The 19,447-nt window shown below is 61.2% G+C and overlaps 1 protein-coding gene across 15 annotated transcripts in view; it reads left to right on the top strand.

Annotated features, from left to right (window-relative positions):
- Window positions 1-19,447, top strand: part of R3HDM2 (R3H domain containing 2) — a 109,680-nt gene that overhangs the window by 86,291 nt on the left and 3,942 nt on the right. For 8 of the 15 annotated variants that reach the window (XM_048832197.2, XM_048832196.2, XM_075121736.1 and 5 more), the window contains 10 exons: window positions 889-1,109; window positions 3,430-3,590; window positions 8,439-8,528; window positions 9,598-9,840; window positions 11,778-11,904; window positions 13,189-13,427; window positions 14,062-14,216; window positions 14,970-15,070; window positions 18,454-18,623; window positions 18,834-18,978. In XM_048832197.2, coding sequence (XP_048688154.1) covers window positions 889-1,109; window positions 3,430-3,590; window positions 8,439-8,528; window positions 9,598-9,840; window positions 11,778-11,904; window positions 13,189-13,427; window positions 14,062-14,216; window positions 14,970-15,070; window positions 18,454-18,623; window positions 18,834-18,978 — 1,652 coding nt within the window. The remainder of the gene's footprint in view (window positions 1-888; window positions 1,110-3,429; window positions 3,591-8,438; window positions 8,529-9,597; window positions 9,841-11,777; window positions 11,905-13,188; window positions 13,428-14,061; window positions 14,217-14,969; window positions 15,071-18,453; window positions 18,624-18,833; window positions 18,979-19,447) is intronic. The other 7 variants (XM_048832188.2, XM_048832185.2, XM_048832193.2 and 4 more) reach the window with 4 other exon arrangements.

The raw sequence follows: 19,447 nt of genomic DNA, 5'->3' as shown, positions 1-19,447 counted from the left end.
CCCTCTTTGCCTCTTGGGTCCGGGCTCCCAGCCCAGAGGCCAAGGTGATGCCCATTAGTTCAGCTCTGATTGTGCGTCGGAGCGAGCCCCCAAAGCCTCTCTCTCCAGCTGGATGGCGTTTGTGACAATTCCCCAGAGATTGTTTCTGGTTCTGCTGCCCCACACGTTCACGGCACCCCTTCCTGTGGGGGCGGGAGGGCTGGGCATTGGTCCCGCCGAAGCCCACCAGCACGCCTGGCACTGGGCAGAGCAAGCCACTCATGCTGCACTAAGTTACATCTGCCACCATTTAATGGGCTTCCTCTGCCATGGCTCCCTCCTAACATCCAGCCCCCACCCTGGGGGGAATCTGGCCCCATCCCCTGTCAGCTGGGAGCACGCTACAAATAGCGGTGTGGACGGAACAGCACCAGCAGAGGCTCGGGCTGGCCACCCGAGGTCAGACCCAGGGAGCAGCGTGGCTTGAACTTGGGTGGGCAGCCCGAGCCTCCACCAGTGCCACATCCGCCCAGCTCTTTTCAGTGTGCCAGCAGGAGTCCGTCTGCCCGGGCGGGGAGGCTCGCCCCCAGCTGCAGTGTAGACGTCCCCTTCAGCTCTTGGTGTGGGGTGGGGGTCAGCCAGGTGCATGGATCTCTGGTCAGAGCCAGCCCAGTCCTGCTGTCGGGGCGGCTTCTCAGTGGATCCGTGGGCTCCAGGATGTTCGTTCCCATGCAGCCGTGCGAGCGAGGCCATTGGGAAAGTCCTGGGGACTCCTGCAGCCCCATTTCCCTTCATGCGGGCATGTCTGGTGCCAGCGTGCTGGGCTCCAGAGCTCCCTGCTGCCGCTCGCTCTCGTTCGTGTACTCCCCTCTGCTGGGAGAGACCGTGTAACCGCTGTGGTCTCTGCAGGGGGAACCGGGACGCTCTGAACCGGGCCTCAGGCAGCCGTCAGAGCAGCACAGAGAGTGAGCTGAAGTCTCTGGAGCCCCGGCCCTGGAGCAGCACAGACTCGGACAGCTCCATCCGCAACCTGCGCCCACCCGTCACTAAAGCCAGCAGCTTCAGCGGCATCTCCATCCTCACGCGAGGGGACAGCATCGGGAGCAGCGTCAGCAGGACGGCCAGGCCAGGTACCGCGCAGAGCCGGTGATTCCGGTGTCATGCAATTGTGAGCTCGGGGGGGCTCGTGTATCTCTGGGTAGCTACCAGACACTGGGGGCCTATCTAACATGTCACTCTGGGGGGACTGGAATTGGTGACCTCCTGGCCCAGCAACGTGTGTGTTCCCTGCAGTGCCACGCTCCCATCCTGTGGGCCTGCAGCTGCTGTGCGCCCATTCCTCCCGGTCCGCGGGCTCTCGCTGCTGGACCCGGGCAAGACAAACCGTCCTGCCCTTTTCTTGCTCTCAGGGGGAAGGAGCCAATAATTAGCTGATCTCGTCAGACTTAGCCTAAGAGCAGGGTCAGATGCTGCCAATTCTTAGCGCACCACTAAATGCAGGCTAGAGTTTCAGACGCCCCATAACGGATTTCAGCCCCCACGCCTTGGTGGCCAGGCCAGAACTGACACCGGTCCCTGGCCCAGGGAGAATGCCGGTTAAGGGCATTTCGGGGGGGTTACTAGCACTCCGACTGGTTCCTTGTTCGGGAGACCAGCTGTACGTCACAGGCAGAAAAAGCAGTGTGCTGAATTTCGAGGTGTCCTCGGGCGTTTTCAGGGGAGAACGCCTGTGGTTCCATCATCACTTGAACGCAGTGGTGACGGCTGAGTAGCCACATGTCAAGTGACAAAAATCTTAGCCAGAGGAGAATGAAATCCTGCTTCCCCCTTCGCTCTAACGCTCCCTCCAAAGAGCGGCCGTCACCGTGCTGTGCTGAGAAACTCCTAGATGAGCTTAGATTCATTAGTTCGTTTAGGTTAGTAGGGTTTTACATCGTTTGGCTTCATCGCAACAACTTGATCCAGTGAAGGAGTAAAGAACTGACCTTGGAATCTGCCGGGTGTTATTTCAGAGCATAGACTGGCTCTTACAACAGAGCTTTTACCTTGTAACTCCAGGGCTGGGCACATCCCATTGTGAGGCCAGGTTTTCTTAAGAGTTTGGGGCTAGATTTTCACATGCCCAGCACCCACAACCGGGGCTAGATTTTTCAAATGGTGGGAGCTGAGCTCTTTTGAAAATATGGCCCCAACTGTGTAATTAGCGGCACGGCAGAGGACCTGTTCTCGCTATTTCTGATTGCAGGGAGGGGTGTGCGTACTCTTTCCCGCGGCTATCTCTTGGGTGCATGGTCTGATTTGGATTCAGACTTCATACGTTGGCTAACCAATTGAAAGTACCTTTTCTTTTTGCTCAGAAAAAAGGTAACCTGCAATTAAAGAAACCAACGTTCTCCAAACCTGCTATTGACAAACGTGCGGGCGTGCTAGGCCCATGCAGGGGTTAGGCAATTATTCTGCAGATTTACGACTCATCAAATTGCCGCTTTTTCTATAGGAACCACTTTGTGCTGGGCTGTGGAGACCTGGGAGTCTAATGCGAATATTTTGCTCTGCCTGGCACCAGAATCTGCTTCAATTCCCCAGGTCTGCTGCTCCTGTTTACCCTGGCTCCTTCCCCTAGCTATGCAGCAGGCACATGGTGCAGGACCTCGCTCCTGGCTCTGGGCATGGTTTTGCACCCGGTAGGAGCAGGAGAGTTGGGAAATTGAACCAGATTCTGGTGCCAGGCAGAGCAAAATTTTCGCATTAGCTCCCCCAAGCGTGTCAAGCACTTCACACCCCTGGAATGTGAGATCCCAGCCAAGCTGCAGTTAGCTGAGTTAGCGAACAGACCAAAGGGAGCCAGGAAACTCATCAGTGCAGCATCTGAGCACCGCAGAAAGCCATGAGGGCGGGCGCTGGGTGCGCCTACCCTGCACTCCAGAGGTGTGACTGCAGCGCTGCGCCAGCCGTACATAAAACCGCCGTAGCATCGGCCCGAGGACGCGGTCAGGGTTGCACTTGGGTGGCTAGCCAGGGCTGCTAGTGGTAGCGAGCTAGCGTGATGAAAGCTAGCTCAGGCGTGCCTACGTGTCGCACCTCCTGCTTGCAGTGCCGGCAGGGAGAGGGGAAGTGCTGGGTTGGTAGCCCTCCTGGCTTTCCCACCGAGCCGCTAGTGATGCGTTAGAACAAGCAACCTGCCACCTCGATGGCTGCCGAGGACCCCGAGACCCCTCCGAAGAGCAGCACCAGGTCCTCATCTGCTGTGACCTAGGAGCACGTTGGTCCCAGTGCGGCTCCCAGAGCGGAAGCTTTCTCAGGGGAAGGTTTCCATTGGGCAGGCAGACGCAAATGTCTTTACACAGATGAATGAGCCCAGGGGAAGCAGCCGGGGGTGGATGGGGAGCCGGGCCATCTCATGGGTCCATCTCCCAGGTACCAACACTGCCTCCTGTCTCTCCATTCAAGGTCTGTCGCTAGCCCCAGAAGCATGCAGCCAAGTCGCCTCGTCCCAGCCTGGCCGAGGGAGCTTCTTGCCATGCCCTGTGCAGCAGCAGCCGCAGCAGCACCAAGCACTCCCACCCGCTCCCCAGCAACAGCCGGCGATGAGCAATCACCTGATCTCCCCGGTGAGTCACAGCTCTGCGTCCTCAGGCTCCCTCCTGCCGGCTCCGGAAGCGCAATAGCGTTCGCGCTCCCAGCTCCAGAGGCTGAGAATCGGGCTTTGTTGGCAGCAGGTTGGCTTCAGCCTCCTGGTTGCAGAGGTTTCGGGGGGGGACCCTCCCTTCCCCCTTCCCTGCCACCTGCACAGTTGCGGTTGCCTCGCTGTGTCTTAGCTTGGTGCTGTGCAAAGCGTCGGCTAACGGGGCGCCTGCGGGAAAAGGCAGCCCGCACCGCTAGTTCGGCCCCCGGATCAGGCCCTCGAGTTCGACTTCTAAAGGGGCTTAGGTGCCCAAATCCTGTTGCCTTTCAGTAAGTCAGGCCCCCAACGCCCGTAGGCTCCTCAGGAGGGAGACGGAGTGTGCATTCCGGTTCTTTGGGCAGGGCTGTGATTTCCCAGCGTGCCCTGGAGCCAGAGGGCTCACTGCAGAGTGTTTGTGGGCTGCGCTGCCCAGCAATCCCATGCCCGTTGCCCTGCCTGCCCTGGCACTGCCAGGTCTGTGGGCGCCCGGCCTCATGGCTGGGTGGGTTCACGCCAGCTGCTCTAGCTGGACGCTGGGTGCAGATGTAGGGCTCTGCCCTCCTGGCGTAGCTGCGCCCCCAGACCTCGCTGTGTTGCTCTGTCACCGTGACTTCCCCGTGAGTCATGGGTCACACCTGCAGAAGTCACCCGAAGAGGAAAGTGGAGCTGGTGTCCTGAGCTTTCTATCTGCAAAGTGCCGCCAGAACCACCAGCCCTCCGTCTGCCCCAGGAAGCCCGGAGCGGGTGGCCGAGGCAGAGGGGTAGAGCGCCTTGCCGCAGGCCACAGAGCCAGTGTTGGGAGCCAGGATTCCAACCGGGGGCTCCTGGCTCTCTGGGCTGGGCTCTGCTCTGGCTCTCTGAAAGCTCTCCATCTGAAGACGCAGACTCCAGAGCCATTCCCCTGCCGTGGAGTGGGAGCTGGAAGGTCCCCGGGTGAAATTTTCCCTTCTTAGCTTGAGCGTTTCCTTCCTTTGGCTGGCACCAGCCTGGTGCTTACCCCTCCTGAGGACGGGGTCTGAGATTGGCAGGGTTGAGCAGCCCGGCGGGGGGATCAAGGAACCCGGCAGCTGTTGTCTGACCTCAGGCCGGGCCGCTTGTCTTGTCACCTCTAAGCAAACACTTCTGTGCAAACACCAGCAAAGGCTGCGCCATGCCCAGCCTGCCCACACTGCCACCTGTCTGTGCCTCTGCAGGGCACATGGCATTGCCTGGATCCTCGTTCCTGTGGCTCAGGGGAAGCAGGAATGCCCTGGAGCTCTGGGCAGGTCCATACCCCCTCCTCTGAGAATCCCACCAATGCTCAGCTGATGGCCTGAGTAGGCCGTGTTGCCTGAGCTTCGTGATGCAGAGGGCTGCCTTGGCAACTTGCATCTGGCCTGCCTGTAAAATGACATGAAAAGAAAGCCTCATACGCCAGCTCCTTGTTCCCCTGCGTGTTCGGACCTGAAGCCCTTCGGGCTGCTGCTTGTCTGAATTCTCCCGCCCTGCAATCCTGCAGCCGGTTAGCTTTGTCTCCCAGTTGCAGTCAGAGGAGCAGGAGGCCTGGGATTGAGCCCTGGGGCTGGAGTTTGGTCTCCCGTGTTTTAAAAGGCCCAGGTTCATCTCCCCATCATCCTTGCCCTGGGTCAAGCCCAGGGGATGCTCCACCAGTCTGGAGTGCCAGATGCGGACCCACGGCCCTTTAGAAAGCACCCGTGTTTGATATTCCTCCTGACACGGCTCCATTCTTGGAGTCTGCAGGAACCGTGTCTCCGCGGCTGCCTCTTGCTGTAGTTGGTTGGCCACCCGCCACCCCTAAATGACGAGGTGAGGGTCAGTGGCTGTGGTGGTAGCCGGTCCCAGCCGCTGGCAGGGGAGCTCTGCATTGCTGCCTGCATACGGTGCCGGCTTTCGCTCCCGCTTGCCGATCGGAATGTCTCACTCCGGTCTGTTCTGAGTTCTCTGTGGATCGCTTCCAAAGCTGTGTTTCTCTACGTGGAGTTTTCTCAATGTCCCCTTTCCCGCTCTCCCCGCAGCAGGTTCCCCAAAGGAGCAAGGGGACCATTGCGGGGCCTCAGAATGGGTTCAGTACCACATGCTGGACTTGGTGGGCCCCCGGGCCCCCGGCATGTGGATCGGCTCAGAGGAATGGCCGGCCACAGGCCACGCGACACGTCGTCTGTGCTGGTGCAGCTCCCCGGGGGACTGGCGCTGATCGGAAAGCTTGTTGGTGTCTGCTCAGCGGCAGGAAGTCTTGTGGGAATTGTAACCTCTCTTGGGACCAAGTCCCAAGGTTTTGTTGCAGGGGATTGTGGGAAGCTCCGTGTTTGCCTTTCCACCCAGCTAAAAATCAGCTCCCCAGTGACCTCTGTGCTCTTCCCTCGCTGTGTCAGCTCCGGTTCCCTGCAGCCACAGCAACGAGCTAAAGTGCGTCACCACCAGCCTTTGTCCCAGGGCTGCCAGGGAGCTGCCCGGGGGAAGGGGCAGACGGGGTAGCCCGGGGGGAAGCTGGAGACAGAAGGGGCTCCCAAGCAATGAGACTGGTGGTAGGTTTGAGGGCGTGGAAGGGTCCTGTGAACACCAGGGTTGACCATTGGAGACTCCTTGTCTTCCATCTAGTACAGCCCCGTCCCCAGCCCCAGCTCCTCGAGGCCCCTCTGCCCCTAGGTGGGTTGGGAACTTGCTAATTTCTGAAGAGCCAGTGGAGCTCGTGCACTGGGGAGCGGCAGGAGGGCACGAGCCGGAGCTGCTTGTAAGACCAGAACAAATGGATAGAAACTGGCCAGCAACAAATGTGGGCTTGAAATATGGGGAAGGTTTCTAACTGTCAGTGGAGTGACCCTCTGGAACAGGCTTCCCAGGGGAGCAGTGGGGTCAGAAACCCTAACCGGCTTCCAGCCTGAGCTTGGTTAGTCTATTGGAGGGGATGGTGTGATGGGACTGCCTACGATGGTATGTAGCCGATCTGTGACTGCGGAGGGCTCTGAGTTACGACAGAGAATTCTTCCCGGGAGTCTGTCTGCTGGGTCTTGCCCACATGCTCAGGCTGTAATTGGTGGCTGTATTTGGGGTCGGGAAGGAATTTCCCCCCAGGTCAGGTTGGCAGAGACCCTGGGGAGGTTTCACCTTCCTCTTCAGCGTGGGGCACGGTTCACTTGCAGGTTTAAACTAGTGTCGGTGGTGGATTCTCTGTACCATGATCTGTCAGTGGCTCAGCCGGAGGCTAGGGGCTGTTATAGGAGTGGGTGGGCGAGGTTCTGTGGCCTGCAACGTGAGGGAGGCCAGACTAGCTGATCAGGATGGTCCCTTCCGACCTTAGAGTCTGTGAGTCGAAGATCTGGGGTGCTGAGCAAACACGCCCAGAGCCGTTTGCCTTCACCCCAGAGCTCCATTCCCTTCCGTCTGACTTCCGCTCCATATCCCATAAGGCACAGAGCTCCGCAACGAAGCAAAGCACCGTGGGATACCCACCCAGAATGCCATGCGCTTACTCCACACACAGTCCTAGCCATGTAGACGGGCTGATCTGGATTGAATCCGAAAACAGTTGACAGTGTGTATGCAGTCAGTGTCTACAGCATCCTCCGGACAGTTCGCCTGCCAAAACTCGGTGCGAATGAAACCCTTCGGTGTAGACAAGGGTGGAGACTGTCTGCGTGTTGTGTGGCTGGCTCCCCACCCGACCTTGCCCTTATCCAGGGAGGGTCGCCACTGATCCAAGGCTTGCAGGGAGAGTTTGTCCGTGGGTTGGGGGGTGGGTGTTAACCCCCCAGCGAGAATCCCTTGAGAAAGCAGCTCAGCAGAACCACAGAAGCCAAGCAGGGCAACTTCACCCACCGCTTCCACACACCCCTCGCACCCCTGGGCAGCTATAACTCACCAGGGGTGACATGGTGCCAGGCTGGGGTTCAGAGCTGTCCGAGTTCCATCCACAACTGAATGGAAAGCAGCAGATGTGGCTTGGAATGGCAGGGGCCTTGGGGTGCTGAATTGCGCCAGCTGCCCCAAAAGCTGGGGGGAGCCCTGCTCCAGCCCTGGCCTCCCCCCCACCCCCATGGCCAGTTCTCTCCAGTGGTGGTTGATTTCCCCGTTGCTTTGTCCGAGATCTGGTGGGAGTTTGGGTGTGAGCCACGGGGTGTTGGCAAAGGCTTTGGAGGTGCAGTGTTGCCATGTCGTCGCATGTCTCAGCTAAAGCCTCAGCTCCTGGAGTCCTGTGATTACAGGAGAATCTTGGCCCTGAAAAGCTTGGAACCAGGAGGTGAACGGGAAGAACACGGCACTTCCCGGGGTTTCAATTCTCATGGGTTTGTAGCTGATCTCATGGCAGGTTGGATCACGTGGAGTTAGCAGCGTTAAACTACAGTGCGGTCAGTGATGAGAAAAATCTGCCCAAGTCCAAGAGCCGGCAGGCAGCTGAACAGTCCCTTAAAGGCTAAAATGGGGGTGGGGAGCAGTGGGGGGCAACCCCAGGGGTGGCATGAGAGGAGTGCGGGATCTCTGTCCCTCTGTGCCCAGCAAAGGTGCCTGCGTGGGGGAGGAGTTTCTGAAAGAGCAGAAAGTGTCAGCGTTTGTGTGAGGGGGTGAGAGCTCCCCCCCCCCCCGGTTCCTCTTCCACCCACCCCCTTCCAGCCCCCCACGGAGACAGGCTTCCCCAGCTCCCCAGAGCAGCCTGCTCTCTGACCTCTGCAGCCCCGTCCTCCTCCTCGCGCCTCTGTGTGTCTGGAATGAGCTCGGATGACTAACCTTGCCCTTCCTTCTTTCTCTCCCCTCCTCCCCCCGAACCTCTCTCTTCTCTCCCCTTCTCCGCTGGTCTCAGCCGGTCCCAGCTCTGCAGCCTGTTCAGTACTCTGCCAGCTCCTGTCCCCAGGTCCTCCTGCCCGTGTCTCCGCCCCAGCAGTACAACATGGTATAACCCGTTCTCGCCCGTGTCTGTCCCGTGTGTGCTGTGTCTGTGTTGTGCGAGCTTTGCTAACCCGGGCTGTTCTGCAGGGCCCGACTCTCCGGGTGGGGGCTAGAGCCAGGGCAGGCGGGCGGAGGGGCAGGGCTGCTGTGGGGGTGCAGGTAGTGGCCCCGGTGGCTTGTGTTAAACCCGCCTTGAGAAGCAGGTGTGGACTCCCAGTCGGCGCCGGACTGAGCATGCTCACCCGCCGTCCCATCACCCAGTGCTTTGGCCCCGGGACCCCCGGCCTTCGGTGGTTTGCTGTGGCCCATTCATCCCCTGGAGCTATCCCGCAGGGCGTGCTGGGAAAGGCAGAGCACTGCGTGCTGGAAGTGGGGGACCGCGTTCCCTTACGCAGCAGTGAGCAGACGGGGCTCAAGCTGACAGCAAGGGAAAGAGGACGGAGGGGCTGCACCAGCATTTGGGGGTCATTTTGCAAACGCCTGATGTCCGGATTCCCAAAGCAGCCAGCAGGAGCTGCCTATTAAGCTACTGACTGACTGCACAAGGAGCATCGGACCGGTGCCCGGTTGCCTCCGTCCACTCACTCCGGCCCTGTCCCTGGAGTCTTTGCAGGTGCTCAGCTAGGAACAGCTCTGGTTGCAGGATTGCAGGCTGCCCGGTGGCTCTGCAGTGTGCTACGTGAGCCTGGAGTGGACTGTGACTGCCAGGGCAAAATCCCGGGAGGGGTCCGCACTTTAGGGCAGGCCCCGAGGCCATAAGAACTTGGGGGCAAAGGCTGGCTGGCCCAGCATGTTCCCCAGCTGGGCTGGGGCACAAGGGGACCACATTACTCTTTATTTAGTGACTCCATCCTCCCAACCCCTGCCACAGACCCACAGGCTCCTTGCTTCCAGCCCCGAAGACAGGTTCCTGACCTTGCGAACGTGATCTGCCCAAGCGCCATGCTCACAACTGTGGGCTTCTCCGGAGGCAGCTCTGAGTGGTGGGGGGTAGAAGCTTCTTGTCCTCGCTGTTGGCATGACCCAGAGACACCGGTGCCCATGCTCTGTTCTCCTTCTCCCTCCGCCCGCAGGCTGATGAGCTCAGCTCCCCCTTTGGGCAGATCAGCCTCAGCCGTCAGGGCTCCACGGAAGCTCCAGACCCGTCCTCGGCCATGTTCCAGCCGCCCCTCATCTCCCAGCATCCTCAGCAGACGGGATTCATCATGACGTCCCCGGGACAGCCCATCCCTTCCTCCAGCTACTCCACCTCGGGACACACGACTCCCGCTCAGCAAGTCCTGCAGCCCCAGGGCTACCTGCAGCCTCCCCAGCAAGTAAGCAACAAGGGCTGGGACAGTGTGGGTGGCCTGGGGCGAGACAAGCCATGAGGGAGGCTAGTGCCAAGTGTTGGGGTGAAGGGGGGGCAGCCCCTGGGAACGGAGCATCTAGTCCACGGAACTCAGCCTGCACCCTTTGCGCTGGCTACCAGGGGTATTGCAGTGACACAGAGGGGCCTGAGTCGTGGATCAGCGCTGCAGACACCCCAGAAAGAGACAGTCCCTGCCCCACCCTGCTTGGTGTCATGGGGCTTGTCTGCACGGGAAGGCTAGACCAGTAGGAATTACGGTCTGAATGTGGCCGGGGGGACGTTCTCGGGCCAGGTCTGCACTGCGGTTGGTCAGGGCTGGGATGAGGGGTGGTTCCTAACCAGCAAAGCCCCAGTGTAGACCCAGTTATACCCGCAAAACCCGCTTTTGCCACTATCGCTAATTTCACTCACGGGGCTGGAATAAGCCCTATCGCTATAAAGCTCAGTTCTGCCTCTATCCGCTGCGTCCACACGTGGCGGGCTTTGCCAGGATAGCTCTGCCAGCAAAACCTTCAAGCATAGACCCGGCCTTACTCCGGAATATGAGGGGCCTTTTCTGGGCTTAGTTTATGCCCCTTGGGAAGCGGGTTAAGGAAAACCCCCACTTTTACTCCCGAATAAAAGTGTTTGCCTGGCGAATTCGAACTGCACCATAACCAGTCAGACTTTCGAGTATAGGCCAAGCCCTAAAGATAGGTCTGCGGGTACTTGCATGGACAACAAAAATTTGGTGGCGGGCTCTTGTATCTAGTTCTAACATGACCCAGCAGCTGGAAGTTGAAGCTAGGCACATTCAGACTGGAAATAGGACATTTTGACCAGTGATGAGAGTGAACCATCGGGACAACTGGCCGAGGGCTGTGGTGGGTTCTCTGGCACTGGCGGTTTTAAATCAAGATCCATGAATGGTTTTTCTACAAGAGCAGCCGTAGTTCAACCAGGAATTCTTTCGGGGAAGTCCCAGGGCCTCTGTTATCGGGCGGTGGGACTAGCCCATGAAAGACGAGAGACACTGGGGTGGAGCATAAGAAAACACACTGGTCAGCGTCCATTGGGAAGGAGATTCTCCTTCACTTCCTGTCCTACACTCTTGCCCAGCTTGGTGCTGTGCAGTATATCACCCCCAGAGATGGCTGCAATCTGAGGGGGCGCTGACGGGATCCCTGTGTCCAGATCAGAGAAAATCCCAGGTACTGCTGGGCTCTTGAACCTAGCGGAGGAAGGTGGAACACGAACCGGTGGCTGGAAGGTGAAACCAGCCCCGTTCCGGTTGGTAGAAAGGCCCCACTGGTTAGCAGGGCAGGTGATGAACTCTTGTAAGTGATGTCCAAGGGGAGCGGTCGGGTCTCCCACTCTGGATGGCTCCAAATCCAGCCTGGCTGGAAGATGCTTTAGTCGAACACGTTGCACAGGGTAACTGGGTGACGCGCTGGCCTGGGATCTATACACTGATGCTCTAACGGTCATGTCTAACCTTAAGCTCTAGGGATCTATAAAGAAACCGTGTAAGGCCCCGATCCTGCAGCTTGTCCTCACGTCGGTAGGGTTCCCCCACGGCCCCACAGTGCTGTCATTGGGGCCCGGCGTGGGTGGGAGTTGGGACCTCCTGAACCTCGACTGCTACGTCACCGTGTCCCCCTTCTCTTCCCCTGTTGTGCTGGCATGAATCCAAAGACACCCCCCAAGCCCATCACACGCCCACAGGCTGCTGCCCCGGCTCTGGTTCCCGGCCCTGTAGGGGCGGCTTTGTGAGCTTGCAGGGCGGGGGCTCGTTCCTCTCTCGCAGCAGCCCCAGCGTGAGTCCTGGCTGGTCTGGGGAGGGCAGAAGGCCTGGGACCTCCATTTTCTCACCCGTTGCTCGGAGCGGCTCGATTTCTCCACAGACTTTCTTTGTTCTGCTAGATTCAGGTTTCCTACTACCCGCCCGGGCAGTATCCGAACTCCAGCCAGCAATACAGACCTCTCAGTCACCCGGTGGCCTTCAGCCCCCAGCGCAGTCAGCAGCTCCCACAGCCTGCACAGCAGCCTGGTAAGGGGCTCAGGCGGGCGGCGGGAGGGGTCTGCGGCGATCTGCCCTTTTTTGGAGCTGCTCCCACCCGATGACAGGTTAATAGTCTGTGTGCAGGGCTTGTGCCCCCCAGGCCTTGTCTATTTGCCCACCAGCCGCAGTTACTCGTAACTTGCTCCAAAATGTTTCTCTGGCTTAGAGACGGCGTCACAGCAAATCCTCTTTCTCACTGCCAGGCCGGTGGGCTTTGTTCACACCCTCAGGATCCCTCCGCCAGCCAGATTTGGGGTTGGGGAGGGATTTCCCCCCCAGCTCGGATTGGCAGGGGGAGTGGGGTGAGGGCGGTTCCAGCAGTGTGGGATGCGCTTTGCTGGGATTTCTTGGCAAGTCTCACCTATCCAGTTCCCTGTGATGTCCACGGCCTCAGGCATCGGTGGTACCTGGGTCTCCCCTGTTCTAAGCCTGGGGCTCACAGCTTAGTTTCCTGGGGGCTGAAATGCATTAGTCTGACTAAATGCTTTGGCTTTGACAGGAGTCCAGGGTGAGCTATGCAGGAGGTCAGACGGGCGAGCTAATGGTCCCATCTGGCCTTTAAGGCTATGAAACCAGGAGGAGTTTCTACCCTCTGTCTCAGCCCAGAAGCCTTGTGTCCCCGTCTCCCCGCTCCCACCCCCGCTGACAGTTAACCTTTCCACCAGAGTGCAGGAAAGAACTTTAAACCCCGTTTGTTAATGCATAAGAAGAACACTTAAAACTGGCTGAATTTTTGTAGCTGGAGCTTTTCCATCCAGCCTGCGGGACTCTCTGCCGCAAGATATCATGGAGGGCAAGAGCTTTTCAAACCTTTCCTGCTTCCAGGCATAAACCAACTGGAAGAGATGGTGTGACCTAGTGGGAAGAGCACTGGACTTGGGAGTCAGGAGCCCTGGGTTCTATTCCCAGCTCCGTCACTGACCAGCTGGGTGTCTGTGGTCAAGTCGCAGCCCCTCCCTGTGCCTCAGTTTCCCCATCTGTCGAATAGGGAGAATCATACTGACTCCCTCTGTAGAGTGCACTGATGGAAGAGGCTAGAGAACAGCGAGAGATACTGACCGGGGTGGTGGGGGGGTTGGAACTTTCCCTGGGGTCGGGGTAGACCTGCTGTGGTGCCTGTCGTAGGGGTCCGTCCTGGTCGAGCGGCCTCCTCGCTGCAGAGCCTTCCCAGCTGCCGCTGGGATGCGGAACGTGAACGAAGGGACCCGAGCTGCGTCACTGGAGTTGCGCGGTGCCCCAGAGACGCGCTTACGTCCCACCCCTGTCCCGCAGCAGGTTTACAGCCAATGATGTCCAACCAGCAGCAGACGTACCAGGGCATGCTGGGAGTCCAGCCGTCCCAGACCCCCGGCCTCCTCAGCAATCAGAGGAGCAACATGGGGAGCCAGATGCAAAGCATGCTGGGAGTCCAGCCATCCCAGACCTCCGGCCTCCTCAGCAATCAAAGAGGCAACATGGGGAGCCAGATGCAAGGCCTGATGGTCCAGTACACGGCACTGCCCTCGTATCAGGTGGGCAGCGGGGCCACGTGACATAACTCGGGGGCGACGCCAGCCCAGCTGAGATAAGGCTGCTGTATACCAGCTTCGACCTGGGCTCCCGGGCGAGGGAACCCCCCTGCGTGTCGCTCCCGGCACTCCCAAAAGCCAGGCCGGTGTGTGAGCCCTGACGTCTGCGTGCTGCCCCCGTGCCAGTTTCCAGGGTAACCGGGTATTGATAGTCACAGCGGGCGCAGCTAGATTCGTCTAGCTCCTGACATAATCCAGAGCAGAGGGTGTGAACCGGAGGCCGGGCGCATAATGCCGGCTGCACAGACGGGGTCCCCCAGAAGCCTGCTCCTCCTGCCTTGCTTCTCACACCCATGGTGTTCTCATTCCCCAGCAGTGGCGTGAACCCGTCACTCCCTCCCCGTGCTGGGCTGGGGGAGAGGCCGCGGTGCGAAAGGCCCTGACGCTGGGAGCTTGGGGGTGTGGGCAGAGCCAGTCCCAGCCCACAATGCCCTGGGCTCTCTGCCCTGGGCCTTCCACCCCTTCCCTAGCAAGGCTGCCCCCAGCCTGGTGTGGACTCCCTCACATTCCTCCTCGGGTGGGAGCGCCGCTTCCTCCAGTGCCGCTCTCCATGGCTCCCCTCTGCTTCTCGACGCAGGTCCCGGTGGCTAGCGAGTCGCAGGGGGTGGTCCAGCAGCCGTTCCAGCAGCCGGTGCTGGTGCCCGCCAGCCAGTCGGTTCAGGGAGGGCTGCAGTCCGGCGGGATGCCGGTCTATTACAGCGTCATCCCCACGGCCCAGCAGAACGGCACCAGGTAAGGTGAGCGGCATCTCCGGCCCACCTCCGCTCGGAGAGCGAGGGGCCACGGTGCCTGGGGGGGGCCGTGCGGCGGGTGGTTGCTGGCTGAGCTGGCCTTGGTCAAAGGGGAGAGGATCAGCAAGGCAGAGTCGCAGGGGCCAGGGGGGGCCTTTGCTGCTGGGCTGGCAAGATTCTGGGCAGTGGGGGATAACCAGGGGGCACGTAGGGGGCTGTGTTTGGAGCCTCTCCTGCTCCAGGGTCTTAGGCACAGCTGCTGAGGAGCAGAGGGTTTAGCTCCTTCCAAGGCAGGCCTGTCGCCCACATGCCCAGGCTGTGATGTCCTCGGGCATCGGGGCAGGTGATGCGCTGGGGTCCCCCATCCGTTCCTTCCCAGTTGGGCCGTGCCGTTCCACCACATTCCTACTTGCAGCAGCAGCCCTGAGCTCGCAGCTGGAGCCCCCTGCTCGCCCCGCTGGCCTTCCCTGCCCAACCGAAGAGTCGGGGCATCAGCATCGCCAGAGTTCCCTTTCTCCCAGCCGTAGTGTGGCACTCCTCCCCAGAACCGGCTGCACTGCAGCAGTCCTGTGAGCCAGGAGCCAGCACGGGGAGGGCTGCCCCAAGTCCCCGTGCGTCTGCAGAGCGGGGAGGTGACCCCAGCACAAACGGGTGTGGTCGCCCAGCCCCTGGGTTGGGGAGAAGCTGCCTCTCAAAGGCGGGGTCTGGGGAAATGCAGCTCTGACGCCTCACTGCAGCTCTCTCCTCCTGGCAGCCCCTCGGTCGGGTACCTGCAGCCTCCCAGCTCCGAGCAGTATCAGATGCCCCAGTCTCCCTCGCCCTGCAGCCCGCCACAGATGCAGCAGCCGTATTCGGGTAAGGAGAGACCGCCGGTTCCCAGGCTCACCCTGCCCCCTGCTGGGGCGCTGGCAAGTACCTTGGCGTCCTAGCCCAGGAGGGGCTGGCTCTCTGGGGGGGGTTGGTAACACACAGCTGAGCCACCCGCTCCGACCCAGGCCGACAGAAGCGGTTGGTGGCTTCTGTGAACTGAGTCGGGTGGGTCTCAGCCCAGTTCCCTGCCCCCCACGGTCATCAGCAGACAAGCCGAGGCCGGGCTGGGGCCAGGCAGAGCCTGGTGTGGGGCAGCCAGCCCTGCTGCCCTGCCTCCTCTGGGAGAGACGCTGGGCGGCCAGGCTGCCCCGCCACCAGGGCTCTGTAGGGAAATTGGAGAGAGAGACGGAGGCGGCTCAGCGTTTGGACACTCTGGGACGGCCGGTGCGTTCACCTAGCGATCCAGGCCCCTGGGGGGAGAACTGGGGCAGGGCTGCTCTGCTCACACAGCCCAGCTCTGCACCTCCCCCGCAGTGGCTGTGAGTGGTGCCCGGGGGCCCGGCCCCTCTGCCCGTGGGCTAGCCAGGCATTTCAGCCAGGGCCAACGGGGCTCTTCCCAGCCTTGTGTTGGCTGGGCCTCACATGCCATCTGCTGGGGGCACCGGGTATGGCAGCGGGCTCTGGGCATTCTCAGACTCGACAGCCTTGAATTGGCTGGAATCAAGCTTTTAAAACTGTGGTGACAGGCAGGGGGCTAGGAGCTAGGACTCCTGGGTTCTATCCCCAGCTCTGGAGGGGAGTGGGGTCTAGATGTTAGCACAGGGGGGCTGGGAGCCAGGACTCCTGGCATGCGCTGGGCATGGGCACCCAGGGCAGAGTGGTGTGGGCATTTGGGGGCACTGGTGCTGCTGGGGATGTTGAACTGGGCCCCCTGTGCATATCTGGGGGGCAGCAGGCCATGCAGGAGAGGCAGGTGTTAGGAGAGGGGTCGGGCGGATACACAGGAAGTACGAGGGAGCGTGTCTCTAGGCTCCCGGGGGAGGGTGCCAGGGTTTTTGCACCAACACCTCTCTGTAGTCGACCGGCATTAGCCAAACCCCTGGGGCTGCCTGGCATTGCGAGCAGGCGGCCAGGACGGATCAGCTAGGTCAGGAGTGACCCTGCAACAGCTGCGAGGCCCGTGATGTCACCCTTCCCCTCTCCAGCTGGCTGGGGGGCCGGGGGTCAGCAGCCAGGCCAAGGCCAGAGCAGAGCATCTGTACCAGCCCAGCTATGGCTGCTTTCTTGAGCTGCCCCCCGCCCCTTCCCCCGTCGGCCGGAGCAGGGTTTAGCGCTGGTAAATTTCCCTCATCCTCCTGCCAGCACCGAGGGGGGCGAACACGGCCCCGCCTGGCACTGCCCCGGTCCCGTCCCAGCGCAGTGCAACCCCAGTGTGGTCAGCCGGCTGGGCTGGGCCGCAGAGAGCACGGAGCCCGGTTCCAGGTGGCACTAGCAGGCGCTGCTCCCACTAGGCTGCACTGCCTCCCCTGAGGAGCAAGGCTGGGGCTGGGGGGAGAAAGGAGGTGCGGGGGAGCGGAGTCATTGGTGGCCAGGCCGGGGCACTGCTTTGCTCTCAGCTCCCTGTTTCTTCCCCTGGGGGAGCCTGGCATGGTCTGGATCAGACCCCCCAAGAAGGACAGGAAAGGAACGCTCCCTGGGGTCCCTGTGCCCTGGATCCACCCGCTCTGCCATCCTCGCCGCAGCCCCACGGGGTCACCCAAGTGCAGGCTGGGGCCCCGGGAGCTCCTGGCTTCCACTGCAGGTGGACACAGCGGGAGTGATGGGGGTGCAGTGCCAGGCATGGGGAGACAAGGAATAGGAGGTGCCATGCCAGACACAGTGCCAGGCATGGAGATGCAGTGCCAGGCACAGGGAAGGATTGGGGGGCAGTGCCGGGCATGGAGATGCAGTGCCTGGCACAGGGAAGGATTGGGGTGCAGTGCCGGGCATGGAGATGCAGTGCCAGGCACAGGGAAGGATTGGGGTGCAGTTCCAGGCATGGAAATGCAGTGTCTGGTGCAGGGAAGGATTGGGGTGCAGTGCCAGGCGCAGGGAAGGATTGGGGTGCAGTGCCAGACACAGGGAAGGATTGGGGTGCAGTGCCAGGCATGGAGGTGCAGTGGCTGGCACAGGGAAGGATTGGGGTGCAGAGCCAGGCATGGAGGTGCAGTGGCTGGCACAGGGAAGGATTGGGGTGCAGAGCCAGGCATGGAGGTGCAGTTTCAGGCACAGGGAAGGATTGGGGTGCTGTGCCAGGCATGGAGATGCAGTGCCAGGCACAGGGAAGGATTGGGGTGCAGTGCCGGGCATGGAGGTGCAGTGTCAGACACAGGAAAGGATTGGGGTGCAGTGCCGGGCATGGAGGTGCAGTGCCTGGCACAGGGAAGGATTGGGGTGCAGTGCCGGGCATGGAGGTGCAGTTCCAGGCACAGGGAAGGGTTGGGGTGCAGTGCCAGGCATGGAGATGCAGTGCTAGGCACAGGGAAGGATTGGGAGGCAATGACGGGCAAGGAGATGCAGTGCCAGGCACATGGAAGGACTGGAGTGAAGTGCCAGGCATGGAGATGCAATGCCAGGCACAGGGAAGGATTGGGTGCAGTGCCAGGCACAGGGAAGGATGGGGTGCAGTGTCAGGCATGGAGATGCAGTGCCAGGCACAGGGAAGGATTGGGGTGCAGTGCCAGGCACAGGGAAGGATTGGGGTGCAGTGCCAGGCATGGAGATGCAGTGCCAGGCACAGGGAAGGATTGGGGTGCAGTGCCAGGCACGGAGATGCAGTGCCAGGCACAGGGAAGGATTGGAATGCAGTGCCTGGCACAGGGAAGGGTTGGGGTGCAGTGCCTGGCACAGGGAAAGATTGGGGTGCAGTGCCAGGCATGGAGATGCAATGCCAGGCACAGGGAAGGATTGGGGTGCAGTGCCAGGCATGGAGATGCAGTGCCAGGCACAGGGAAGGATTGGGGTGCAGTGCCGGGCATGGAGGTGCAGTGGCTGGCACAGGGAAGGATTGGGGTGCAGAGCCAGGCATGGAGGTGCAGTGGCTGGCACAGGGAAGGATTGGGGTGCAGTGCTGGGCATGGAGATGCTGTGCCAGACACAGGGAAGGATTGGCGTGCAGTGCCAGGCATGGAGATGCAGTGCCAGGCACAGGGAAGGATTGGAGTGCAGTGCCAGGCACAGGGAAGGGTTGGGGTGCAGTGCCTGGCACGGTCCCCCCAGAAAGCCCCTGCACCACCGAGTGGAGGTTTCTGTAGCCAGGGGAGCCGCTCCCAGCCCCCGCTCCCCAGGCTCTGATGTGAGCACCCCTCGCCTGGCTGGGGGCAGGGGGTGCCCGTCCCGGCGTTGTGACCCTGGGAGCTCCCGTCCCAGCCGCCGTCTCCTCTTGGCAGGGGTGTCTCCGCCGGGGCCCGGCGTGGTCGTGATGCAGCTGAACGTGCCCAGCGGCCCCCAGCCCCCGCAGAACCCTCCCGTGGTGCAGTGGAGCCACTGTAAATACTATGGCCTGGACCAGCGGGGGCAGAAGCCGGGGGACCTGTACCACCCAGACACCAGCGCCCAGGTACAGGGCGGGGGGGCCACTGCAGCCTGGGCGGGACCCCGGCCTGAGCCTGATGCGGGCAGAGAAGGGCCCCAGGCACTAGCCCAAGGCCAGGGGGGCTGGGGGTCGGATTCAGCCCCTTGCAGAGAGCCAGCTCAGCACGTCCCCGTGGGGTGGGGGTAGGGGGTGCGGGGCCTGATCCATGCCTCTAACCCTTTCCCCCGTCTCCAGGCCAGCACCCAGCTAACCAGCCCCATCACGTCCCCCACTCAGTCCCCGACGCCCTCTCCCGTGACCAACCTCAGCAGCGTCTGCACAGGGCTCGGCCCGCTCCCGGTCCTCACTCAGTTCCCCCGGCCCGTGGGCCCAGCACAAGGTGAGAAGGGCGCCAAGGGTGAGACGGGGTGCGGGGAGCCTTGGAACCAGAAGAGCCTCTACGGTGAAACTGGCCAAGCTCAGAGCTCCGAGGAGCCCGGGCCCAAGGCATGGGGTGGTCTTGACTGGGTGCATTGTGGGAGTTTGCATCCGGACAATGGGCCCTTGGCCTGGTCCCCTGGGGAGGCACCGGTGGCCAGAGAGTGAACCCTGACCTGCCGAGGCAGCCTTCGAACCTGCAAAGCAGTCGCTGGGTAGAGCCTGGCGCTCCAGGGAGCTGAGGCCTCTCAGCCAGCTGTTGCAGGGGGCGGAGCCTGGTGCCCCGCGGGGCGGGGCCTGCTGGCCAGGTGTTACAGGACCCACCAGATGGGTTATTTCCATAGCGTCGGTTGCCTTGAAAACCCGAACTCAAGGCCTGCGAGCGTCCCATATAACCACTCACCCTGCTACTGTCACGTCCTCCCCGCCTT

This window comes from Caretta caretta, chromosome 20 (genome assembly GCF_965140235.1).
Source record: "Caretta caretta isolate rCarCar2 chromosome 20, rCarCar1.hap1, whole genome shotgun sequence".
Taxonomy (NCBI): Eukaryota; Metazoa; Chordata; order Testudines; family Cheloniidae; genus Caretta; species Caretta caretta.
The sequence above is the reverse complement of the archived record's forward strand: the minus strand, read 5'-3'. Positions and strand labels throughout refer to the sequence as shown.